At 40.6% G+C, this 12335-nt stretch overlaps 1 protein-coding gene across 4 annotated transcripts in view; it reads left to right on the top strand.

Annotated features, from left to right (window-relative positions):
* Positions 1-12335, top strand: part of LOC127370814 (electrogenic sodium bicarbonate cotransporter 1) — a 29837-nt gene that overhangs the window by 14985 nt on the left and 2517 nt on the right. The window contains exons 9-25 of one of the 4 annotated variants that reach the window (XM_051413210.1): positions 48-135; positions 1454-1608; positions 2188-2304; positions 2806-2980; positions 4592-4725; positions 5806-6068; positions 6565-6617; positions 6752-6937; positions 7511-7624; positions 8281-8442; positions 8760-8938; positions 9412-9484; positions 10326-10394; positions 11212-11385; positions 11480-11644; positions 11800-11893; positions 12223-12293. In XM_051413210.1, coding sequence (XP_051269170.1) covers positions 48-135; positions 1454-1608; positions 2188-2304; positions 2806-2980; positions 4592-4725; positions 5806-6068; positions 6565-6617; positions 6752-6937; positions 7511-7624; positions 8281-8442; positions 8760-8938; positions 9412-9484; positions 10326-10394; positions 11212-11385; positions 11480-11644; positions 11800-11893; positions 12223-12263 — 2242 coding nt within the window. In that variant the 3' untranslated portion in view covers positions 12264-12293. Of the gene's footprint in view, positions 1-47; positions 136-1453; positions 1609-2187; positions 2305-2805; positions 2981-4591; positions 4726-5805; positions 6069-6564; positions 6618-6751; positions 6938-7510; positions 7625-8280; positions 8443-8759; positions 8939-9411; positions 9485-10325; positions 10395-11211; positions 11386-11479; positions 11645-11799; positions 11894-12219; positions 12298-12335 lie in introns of all 4 variants that reach the window. The other 3 variants (XM_051413209.1, XM_051413208.1, XM_051413207.1) reach the window with 3 other exon arrangements.

The raw sequence follows: 12335 nt of genomic DNA, 5'->3' as shown, positions 1-12335 counted from the left end.
TTGGATTCTGAAAGGTTCTAACATCTCACTTTCTTGTTGTTGCTTAGATTTCTCTTTGTCCTGCTGGGCCCCAAAGGGAAAGCAAAGTCCTATCATGAAATAGGAAGAGCCATTGCCACCTTGATGTCCGATGAGGTACTTTATCACTCTGTTTACTTTCACTGCTTTTACCATCCGCTCTTTAGACTATGCAAGATGGCTATCCTCGAGTGCCATAATGTGTTTTTTGTGCGTCAAGATTTACAACAACCATTAATGAGCTTTGTTTTAATGAGTTTTGAACTGTAAAGCAACAGGACACTAAATTGATCCTCGCTGCTCTCACGCAAGACATCTCATTCTCTTTAAGCTCCTTTCGGACTAATTAAGCCCTGAGTGGTCTTGAACCTGAGGTAATGGCATCATGGGAGCGAGGTTTTGGAAGTCGCTAGCCTCGAACTAAGGATACAGATTCATATCTCTCCACTCAGTCTAAAGACAGTGAATGAATAACTAATAAACTACGTTATATATTACTGTACTGTATAAGAAATGTGCCAGAGATTAAAAAAATAAAACCTTAATAAACAAGACTAGATGGAAAGCTATGGCATCAGAATTTTTACAATTCAATCCCCCATTTCCTAATTTCCCAGTATTTATAAGGTCCAGTTGCACTGATTTGCTAGTGTAAGAGTGCTGTCCACTTACACCTCCTACTTGTCCTCTTGCCAAATCTCTCAGCTCTTTGGATATTGCTGTATTAATCATCACAGCAGTTTGCCGGCTCAGTCCTGCTGGCAGTGACCAACTTATAGCTTAATTGTTCAGTTGTGTGTTGGAGTTGTGGGAGACAAATTTGTTTTGGCGTCAGCAGTATGCAAAACAATAAAGGCAAATAAAATTAGTTTTTTAGTCCTTTCAGCTCTGTCTGCTTTGTGTCTGTGGTGTGGTAATTCTCCTGATTCAACCTGTCCGTGTTGTCAGGAATGTTAACAGACAGATCGTAACGTCCTTAGCCCTGAAAGCAAATTCCCACAGGCCTCAACTCTTCCCAGCATATCTCATATGTCAACACGGCAGCACGGGCAAGTGTTTTTCCAGGATTTCCTCAGGTTAAACTTTAACCTCTCAGCTCCCATGACAGCTGTGTCACAGGTTCATCAGTTGTTTGTGTTAGTCATCGGCTCTCGTGGCTCAGTAGTACTCTACCTGCTTGTCCCTGTGGTACAGAGGTTCAAACAGATAATTACTCATTATTTGTTTACCTTGTAAAAGAATTTAGAAAATTCTTTGATGTTGTCAATATTACAGAGGTGAGGTTAGTTGCAATGATTTGCATTTCGATGACATGCTACACATTGTGTCCCAGTAATCAAAGTGTTCAGTGAACTAATGAAGTTGCACATTTTGTGCTTTTTGTCTCGAGCCCTGTATAAATAATTTAAGGTTGGTTATGTTTGTTTGCTGGCAGGTATTCCATGATATTGCCTATAAAGCAAAGGACAGGCAGGACCTGCTGGCTGGTATCGAGGAGTTCCTGGATGAGGTCATCGTCCTGCCCCCCGGAGAATGGGACCCTGACATCAGGATAGAGCCACCAAAGTCTCTGCCCTCCTCAGACAAGAGGTCTGCTCTAATCCACAACGCCTAATCCAAAATGAATGAAGTCACCGCACATAAATCTATTACAAATCTCTCTGGAGTGTAATATGAACATATATTTGACACCATGCAAAATTCCCTTCTCTACATCACCGCATTACTTTGCTTAATAGCAGCTACAAGTTACAATTATTAGATTATGTTAAATGTTGTTAATACTGCTGTTCAGACTATAGCTGAAATGCTATTGTAACAGTAACATAAATGGAGAATAAAGTCAGAGAATGAACCCAGTAATGTCAGTTTTCAGCCATATTTAAATAAAGTTAGCTAACATGACCTACCGGTTCTACCAGACCAAGTAAGGCTATAACAGTAAAAACCCCTCAGTCTATTTAACTGAGCAAAAGTGCATTTTATTTTTAATGTTTAAGTCTAATGTGAGCCATAACTAAATACAAAAGGTTGCACTCAGATTGAGCATAGTTACTCTATATGTAGTATAAAAATACATATTTGATTTTACCCCTTGGATTATTTGGTGGTTTTGACAGTTTATGGATTGTGACCGTGTTTTGTCTTTTTGTTTTTGTTTTTTCGAAGGAAGAACATGTATTCCGGGGTAGAGGCGCCTCAGATGAACGGTGACACTCCCCATGATGCGGGACATGGAGGGGGAGGAGGACACCAGGTCGGAGAGGAGCTTCAGTGCACTAAAAAGTAATTAGTAATTAATTGCAGATGCAGTAGAGGTTCTTGTCTAAATAAGCATTTCTGTTTTTGTTTTTATAAAAAGAAACTGTATAGTTAATCACTGCCATGATCTTCATACTAGGTGGCACTGAGGCCTCCATGAGGGCACTATCGTTCCGATTATTATCCTGATGGCATATGATTGTGAAGATAAGCATTCTAAAGTAAAAATCACAACTTGGGAAAATGTTGAAGTGTTGGCCTATTTAATCATTGGGGGAGCTTCCAATGAGGAAACACTCACACATGACTGAAGAACAATGAAAACACTTTTGCTGTTAGATAACCTTTTTCTTTTCCTTCATTCAAAACAAAGACTCCTTTCTTTGGAAACTTTGACAAAAACATTTCCAAAGTGATCTTTTCCCTACCGTATGCACATCATGTGTCAATTATAAAGCTGATTTAAGGCAATTCATAAAATGGAACAATGATGCACCTACTAACTCGAATGGTTCTGTCTCAAAGGTTTTGTGGAGGTCTTATTCTGGATATCAAACGGAAGCTGCCATTTTTTGCCAGTGACTTCTCTGACGCGCTACATATCCAGTCTCTGTCGACCATCTTGTTCATCTATCTGGGCACAGTCACCAATGCCATCACGTTTGGTGGCTTACTTGGTGACGCTACAGACAACATGCAGGTAAACCTCCCCGGTTTTATTGTGGTATTTGGTTTTACTCTTCTGTAGCGATACTGTGGTCCACATTCAAAGGAAAAGCTCCATACTGCTGTTGCACCAGCTGACTGTAGACAAAACAGGTCTTCTGTTAACCTTGAACCGTTTTGTGGTACAACTGCTGACAAAGTTACGCAGTGTGGTTCAATATTACATGTCCCATAATGCAGCTAGATAGAAATCCCTGATAATGTCATAGTTATTATTATTTTATTTTTTTACTTTAAAAAGCTTCCTCCAGAGCTACAGAGGATAATATATAATTGATTTCACTGAGCAAGTAGTACTCATGACAAGTCAACTGAACTGCATTTGTGCCCCTTCAACAATCATAAATGTTTCCATTTGAGACCAAAAATGCAATGTACTAAATTAAAATGAAACGGCTTATAGCATGTTTCATTATTTCGAGATAGATTCTAATTAATGACAGATGCTAAATAGACTGCGTTTTGCTGAGGTGTGACTCTGAGCATTTATTTTGGTCTCAGTGTGAAAGGAACTAGATTGAATATCTGATAAGTACTGGTAAATTGGCTCTTATGCTATGTCCGTGTATAGCTACTGTTAACCTAATGTTTCACTACTGAACAACTGTGTAGCTTGTAGTCTTTTATATTTATTTATTAATTTCCTCTTTATATTTTTTCCCCCTCACATTTAGTTTTTTTTTTTTTTTTATGTAACCAAAATCAGAATATAATGTTTGAAATTTTAAACTTCTATCATAGCTCTCTGTGTTACGTCACAAACTAATGAACAACAAAAGGAGTTCACTTCGGCTGATAAGACATGCTAATTTGGAGCTCAAAGGCTCATACTGCATCCATCTGTTGTACCTGCTGTTGACAGGACTCCATGTGTAAGAGTTCATACAATTGTGTTATAGTAGCATACATTTCTGCAGTCATCCTGGGTGCCCCTGACAGCTGAATGTATATGGCTGTGCAGTCACTCCATTACTTGGCTTTGGCTTCTGTCCTGGCAAAGAGCTGCATCCTAGCAGACCTGCAGAGCACCAGCCTCAGGGATTTGCCCAGGCTGTAAATAACCACAGATCCAGATTACTCAGCCACTGTAGCCTCGTCATGGCTGTGTTTTGAGTGACCCCCCACCTTATCCACTGCAGCGGAGGGAATCCCTACACTCACCTGACCTGACCTCATTGCACTCCAGCCCAGTTGTCAATTACTCATCCATCTTCTATATCTATGTAGCAGTAGGCTTTTAAAATACACAGTCACACATACACAATTGGCATGACTGAAAATGAAACAGGCCTGTCCTGAAGGGCCTGCCTTGCAGCTGTGTGATGTGTACAGGGAAAACAAAGCTTCCAGCTGAATAAGCAGAATTATAATATTGATGTTTCAAGGCTCAGAAATGGTTGTAGAAATGTATTTAAAAATATGCTTCATACTGATGAAAGAATGTGTCTCTTAAACAATTTCTTCTTGAGGCCATGACGCTCAACATATGAATGTGCTGCCTCTTCTCCTCTGTATATTTTCTGAGGCCTAACATGCTCCATGAGCTGTGTGTAAAGTCTGTATGTGTTTTTCTTCCATGTTGCAGGGAGTGTTGGAAAGTTTCCTGGGTACGGCACTGACGGGCACAGTGTTCTGCCTGCTGGCTGGTCAGCCCCTGACTATTCTCAGCAGCACAGGCCCGGTGCTTGTCTTTGAAAGACTCCTCTTCAACTTCAGCAAGTGAGTATAGTTACTGATCGAAGTCCAATTTAGTAGTATTAATGAGGGTAAAACAGAGTTCAAAAACGGTAGGCAGCAGCCTGGGAGATATTTATAGATATGTTGTCAATGCCCAAAGGACAGATGTTGTTTTGTGTGTTAACAGAACTGCTATCCTTGTGCCTCCTATAAATAAAATAAAAGCACAAGGAATGCAGATAATTCACATTTACATTAGGCTGGCAACTTTGCTTTAAGGTTTGTTTATTTTAATAGTATCTGACTGGAACCTTTTGTGCTTCCCGTAAATCTCTTGGCAGGTACACTTGCCAGCTGAATGTTAATTTCCCATGTGTTTTTGTCGTCAACCTCCTGTCCTGATTGATTAAGGGACAAGAACGCAACATCCTGGTGTAGAACCAGATGTAGTTGTGTATTGAAGTACATTCAACAAAAGACTAGAGAAAAGGCATTCTCTGACATTTTGAAATGCACATCCATTCATTTATTTATCCATTAATATGCACACGCAGTCCACCTGTTTGCCTCTGGGAAAGTGGTTATTGTGCAGATTTAACATGTCATTTCACAACACCTGATAGTTATTAAAGGTTGTTCTCCCTCCTCCTTCCACTGTACTCCTTTCCTCCCCCAGAGAGAGTCTTCTAGCATTACCAAACACCAAGCTGTTTATGTTCCATTATTAATTATTCACTCTCATTTAATTTTACACTGAGTGAAGAATGTAGTCGCGTCTGTGTTCTCCAAATGTTTCCATGCCTCAAGTCAACGGTTTGCTGAGTCAGTGGCAGCTGTTGGTGTGTCTACAGCTGTTGTATAGGTGCATGTTTTCCATATAGAGCAAAGCCCTGCCGTGTTTCACAGCTTCAGAATTAATATTGTTTTATTTTGAAGGGCTCCACAGCATAACTATTATTTGCAAAGCATTAAAACTTCATGGAGTTCAGGTTAGACAGGAGTGTGAAAGTACAATGTGAATTCTTGGAGGGATTATAATTGCTTGGAAATAAAATATGGAGGTTTAGGAATACACACAGTGCACACAACTAACCTCCGTGCCAAATCCATCCTCCTCCCCAGAGAGAACGGGTTCGACTACCTAGAGTTCCGGCTGTGGATCGGCCTGTGGTCGGCTGTATTCTGTCTGGTGCTGGTCGCCACAGACGCCAGCTTCCTGGTGCAGTACTTCACACGTTTCACCGAGGAAGGCTTCTCTGCGCTCATCAGCTTCATCTTCATCTACGACGCGTTCAAAAAGATGATAAAGCTGGGCCACTACAACCCGATCAACTCGGATTACGATTCCAATCTCGTCACTCAGTACGAGTGCCATTGCATGCCGGGTAGGTAGTCTTCACCTTTGCTGCAGAAGATTAGGAGAAATCACATAAAGATAGATTATATGTGGTTTCACTGTATCCAGTAACATAGGCAGTGTCTGATATCACCATTCTACCATCTATTACCTAAACAATAACTCATTGTTTATTGTTTAGGGGGTGCTATCAGTATCTCAATATCACCAGTGATACCAGACAGTGAAAGTTGAACAGTCGTATTTGGTATTGTCCCATTTGGCAGTGATGTTACCATTGTATGTTAAACAAAGCTTTCGATTTATTTTTGACGTGTTTTACAGTGGATATAACCAATGATACTAATATATGTTGGCCTGGAGATACCACTGTTGACCTTCTCAACAGCCCTATCAGTTTCTGTGTCGCGAGTTACTTGGCAGCATTGTTAAGGACAGAAATGTTGACACAGAGCAAAAGTGGCAAGTGTGATACTGTGAGTAATAAAATTATTGTCATTAGATATCATTGTTTCTCTTTACAGGCAACTCATCAGAACTCATTGATGTCTCTGCCTGGACAAACAGTACAGATCTGGTATGTAGTGTCCTTGTTTTTGTGACACTAATGGCACGGATTCAGGATAAAAAAACAAACAAACTGTAGTTTAATTTTTCTCCAAATATTGTTGCTGGTTGGTTAAATGAATTGCTTTGTCCTTGTCCCTCCAGCCAGTAAACGCCACCTGGGCGTCCCTGACCAGGAAGCAGTGTCTGAAGTACGGAGGGAAGCTGGTCGGAGAGACATGTGGCTTTGTGCCTGACATCACCCTGATGTCCTTCATCCTGTTCTTTGGGACTTACACCTGCTCCATGGCTCTGAAGCAGTTCAAGACGAGCCGCTTCTTTCCCACCACAGTGAGTGTTAGCACCCATCAATGGCGTGTTTTTTCCATTTTCCTGCGCCTAATGCCGGAAGCCATACGCATTACATAAAACTGCTACTGTAACATTACTGATGTTTGCGGTTTTCACCAAACAGTTAACTGGCAATTCTCAGTTTAATCACCAAGGTCAAGTGTCAATAAGAGTCTTTGTGGGGAGGTCAGAGTCACCAAAGTTATTGGAACTGGAACGTCTGAACCAAATGTCAACCAATTCCATTCTTTTGCTTTCAAATAATTTGCTTTGTCTCTTTCATCAGCCTCTGGTCTGGTTTAAAGCCACAATTATTAACATTTATTAGTCACCAGTTGGTGAACAACTGTATTTACTTGCTACGAATGACCGATATAATTGCACTCACTGCACTTGCTGCAGTAAAAGCTCTTAGCAAAGTAATATCCGCCAGCATTTATCTGCAAATATATAGTTTAACAGGTTTTAGTTCTCATACAACACATAGAAAATTGGCACTGGAGCCAGTTGTTCATACTGCCGCAGGCAAAAAAAAAAATTATTCAAACCTTATGGAAATGTTTCCTCTTCTAGGTGAGGAAGCTCATCAGTGACTTTGCGATCATCCTGACCATTCTTCTCTTCTGCGGCGTGGACGCCTTCGTCGGTGTGAACACTCCAAAGCTCATTGTGCCAAGTGAATTCAAGGTATATACCTGACACATGGAAGAAGTTCTTTAAATAGAAAAGCGATGTACTTTCACATTACCATTTCATTGTGTTAGAAATCATTGCACTGGATTGCTTTTAGCTGACAACATGCAGCCAGGTGCAGCTACACTGATAATGATCCCCGTTTCTGCTAGAAAGCTGACATTGTTTAAAATCCCAGTATAGTGCTTTCTTTGTGGTTTATAAAGTAAGTGATACACATTACCTGAAACTAAGGCACACTCAGTCTTGGAGATTGTTGAGCTCAAATGTTTCTCAGCTGGCGTTAAGACCCCCCCCTTCCTTGACGTAGCGGAAGGGAATGATGGGGTAGAGGAGCGAGTACCTGCCTCAAATAACTTGATTAAAGGTGATGTGAGAACACAGAGGATCTTATAGTTGCAAGTACAGAGCTACCTTTGTTTGACCACAGGGTCTTAATTCAGATTGCTGTCATGTGCACCAGTAATTTAAGACTCGGTTCAGTGTTAAGACTTTCTGAAAGTGTAGAGCCGCCACTTCAAATCAGCTATTTTTTTCTGTTCCACTGATGTTATCCATGTCTGTATAAATAAGATGATACACTATTCTGGTGTCTCCATGTAATAGAGTCCAGGTCACAATAGCAGTCTTTTTCCTCCTATTTTGTCTAGCCCACAAGTCCACTGAGGGGCTGGTTTATTCCTCCATTTGGAGGAAACCCCTGGTGGGTGTACCTGGCAGCCGCACTCCCCGCTCTGCTGGTCACCATTCTGATATTTATGGACCAACAGATCACTGCTGTGATTGTCAACAGGAAAGAGCATAAACTCAAGGTTAGTGCTCCGCATCAATGTTTTAAACATTTTAAAATTAATTAAACAATAAAACTAGTGAAAATAAAGGGTTCTCTGATGGGGAAAAATGTGAAATCCCGTCATTTTAATTAACTTAAAACACTCAAATGTAATTTATGCTATTATATTTGTAGATAATTGTAGAATGTAAATATTAAAATGAAACGCCCTAATTTCAGACAATACTGAGATTGCTTAGTTAGTATAGATTTAGTATTAAGATGCATTCTCATACTGTATTTCACTGTCCGAGACAAACTCATTATTCTGCTGTCTTTCCTCGTGTATCCTCTCAGAAAGGGGCAGGCTATCACTTGGATCTGTTCTGGGTGGCCATCCTCATGATTGTCTGCTCTTTCATGGGCCTGCCGTGGTACGTGGCTGCCACCGTCATCTCCATCGCCCACATTGACTCTCTGAAAATGGAGACCCAGACCTCAGCCCCCGGGGAGCAGCCCAAATTCCTGGGTGTTAGGTGAGTTAACAGCTGCTGGACACAGTGTTGATGTCAGAATTAAAGAGTCAAAGCAGTCCAAAGCAAAAAAGGATTTTTCTTTTGTTTAGTTTGGATTTCCAGACGTAAATGAATCTCTTAACTAAGTTTATGGGACCATGGGCCGTAATGTTTCATACCAAAAGTGTACATACACACAACAGAAACAATGTAATCTAATTTTTAACCATAACTTTTCTGTTGAAAGTGAAGTTTGCACCTTTTTTAAAGCCCCATTTTGTGATTACAGCTGTTAAAAATTAAGCCTGGGAACCAAAGAGACATTCTTATATGAAAACAAGCTTACAGTGTTATTGTAGATGCAATATTGTCTTTGGTGAATTTGATTCTATGGATTAAACTATCATTATAGAAACCTGGAACAAACTGTTTGTACTGCCATTCATGCTTGTGTGAGTCTTATTGATTAATTTTGTATTTTTCCACCAATCCAGGGAGCAAAGAGTCACCGGTATCTTTGTTTTCCTCCTGACTGGACTCTCCGTCTTCATGGCCCCTATCCTCAAGGTAGTGCTCAAACTTCTTAATTCTTCCGTGGAAATATGGATTACTGTCCGCCCCTTTTCGGACAAACTCCTGTCACCCTTCTTAAATTCGAAATAATTTCAAATCTTTTATTCATCCGATTAGGGACTCCCATAGTTGAAGTAATGCGATGTGAAAAAATAAGCATGTTCATCAGGGCTTAAGCTCCGATTGCAGCTGAGGTCCTTCTTGAGTTTCCATTCCCACATTAAGCTGCCAAACCAAAATGTGAAGTCACAGAGGAGATTGTTAGAGCTGGTACTCCCTCTAGTGGACATTTTATATACTGTCCTTCTGGGCCTGTGGATACATTTTACTTTCCAGACCGGCTTGTCATCCAGTATACTAAAGTGTACTATAGTATATTACACTATAAATATATACTGGGAAAGATGCAAAAATGATTTGTATAAAATGATGAATTAAGCTGTTTTCAAATATCTTTTCATCTACTTCTGGCTGGAATATTGCTTCAGTTTTATGATAGCCATGGAACATTAAAGCAGTGGGGAAAAAAATCCACTACAGTCTGCTGAGCTAGTGCAAAAATATGCCAATAATGAGCAGCAGTACCCAACCTGCACCGATGGCAGCCGAGAGACTGGGCACACTGATGTGCCTACTAAAAGAACGTTCTTAGAAAAGCTGCTTGTGGACTATTTTTAGTAGTGATACTAAAAATAAGCATTCTCATTACCTGTATGAAGAGAACTCCAACATCCTTTCAATTTTTCACATTTTAGATTGTATTGAACCTAAATGTTACTACAGCCAGTCACATATTGCATTAATAACTTTTCCCACTGTGCTCTGTGTCCTTCAGTTCATTCCCATGCCCGTGCTTTACGGTGTGTTCCTCTACATGGGTGTGGCATCACTCAATGGTGTCCAGGTGAGTTTGACCTGTTGATTACATTTTACTCATTACTAAATAATTACATTACTTTTAATATAATTACATAACAACAAACATAAGTACATTACTTGTTCCTTTACTTTTGTGTCATTGCTTTATTTAGCCCAGCTTCGTCAAAGGTGCCTTTTTAAACTTTAAACCCTCCTCATCTTTAACACATGTAGAAATAGAAACGACATTGTTGTTCAGCCTACAGTTAGGAAGTATTTACTGACTATCAGCAGCTAACGTTAGTTTGGCCCCAGTGACGGCAGCACTCCTGTTCACACATCCTCCAGCCTCAGCAATGAAGGCTTATCATTTAAATGCAAGCAAAGCTGCTGGAGGCTAGCCAGAAGCTATACAATTAGTAAGTAAAGCTACTGGTGACTTGTTAGCAGTTAAGACAGAACATTTAAGTAAGACTTTTGGTAGAGGATGAATGCCTCCCAACACTTAAACCGACAAAACTGATACTGAACCTCTCTTAAACTGCTGTAAATGTTTCGAACTAATGGAGCTTTACTGCGTATATTAACTGTAGTTAGTACTACATTTCAAACTGCAATCCTCTACACTACTCGTTTTTGGTAAAGGTAACTATGTTACTGCAAACATGTCAGCGCCTAGCACTGCATACAGCTTTAAAACAGTTTGTACTCAATTGGCCTGCAGTAACAACTATAAACTAAAGAGATAATGAGCTCATATTAAATACAAGATGTCTGCAGCATCTTGTAGATTCTACACAGACATTTGCAGCATGTCCTTTCTTTTGACCTGACTGACTTGTTTGCCCATTTGCTCGTGTCAGTTCATGGACCGCCTGCAGCTGCTCCTGATGCCAGCCAAGCACCAGCCGGATCTGATCTACCTGCGACACGTCCCCCAGAGACGCATCCACCTCTTCACCTTCATCCAGGCCGTGTGTTTGGCCCTCCTCTGGATCCTCAAGTCTACTGTGGCTGCCATCATCTTCCCTGTCATGGTGAGAAATGGCTGCAATCACTGATGCAGCTGAGCACAAACACACAGCGCACGGTCTGGGCGTGAAAGCTAATCACACTATCTCTTGTCTGCAGATCTTGGCACTGGTTGCTGTTCGTAAGGCGATGGACTACGTGTTCTCCCAACATGACCTCAGCTACCTGGATGATGTCATCCCAGAGAAAGACAAGAAGAAGAAAGAGGATGAGAAGAAAAAGAAAAACAAAAAAAAGGGAAGCATCGACAGTGAAATTGAATTTGTAAGTACTTGTTCAACCTACGTATTTAAATATCCTTTATTTTTAGATTAAGTAGGCCTGTACCAAAAATCCATTGTTGTCATGTGATTCGTCTACAGCCTCCTGTAGATCCTTAACGTCCATTGTATTAATGTTCTCCCTCCCTCATCCCACAGTCTGACTACCCCTACCATGAAAATGTCCCCACTATAAAAATCTCTATGGATATGATGGAGCAGGAGCCCATGTTGGGGGATAAATCTTTGGATAGTGAGTACTAGCCAGGGTTTGCTTTGCCATAGCTTTCAAGTACTGCTTGAACTTTGCTTCTAAAAGCGTCATGCTCACGTTTTCACATACTAGTCCTCCTGCATGCACTAACAAATGTAATGCTCAAAGGACCACTATGCTTTTCTAATGACGCTTTAACACTGCCGCCACCGCCAGCTCAAGCTCTTCTGTCAGTATTATAACCCTTTTCTGTGCTCAAGTTCTTTTCTCTTCTTTTCTCTTCTTTTCTTTTCTGCTGGTCCATATCTCCAGTGTTTTGTGAAGTATGTTCTTAAGTGTTTTTCTTTTCTTTTCTTTTCTCCCAGGAGATAAATCCCAGAATTTCCTTAACACGCATTCGCCGTGCTGAGCGATACTTCGACTCTTCCACGGTGGCTGAGTAAGTGAGTACGAGTTGGCCTTCGCATCACTTAATTTTTTC

This window comes from Dicentrarchus labrax, unplaced genomic scaffold (assembly GCF_905237075.1).
Source record: "Dicentrarchus labrax unplaced genomic scaffold, dlabrax2021, whole genome shotgun sequence".
Taxonomy (NCBI): Eukaryota; Metazoa; Chordata; class Actinopteri; family Moronidae; genus Dicentrarchus; species Dicentrarchus labrax.
Note: the sequence above shows the minus strand (reverse complement) of the source record. Positions and strands in the feature narration are given on the sequence as shown.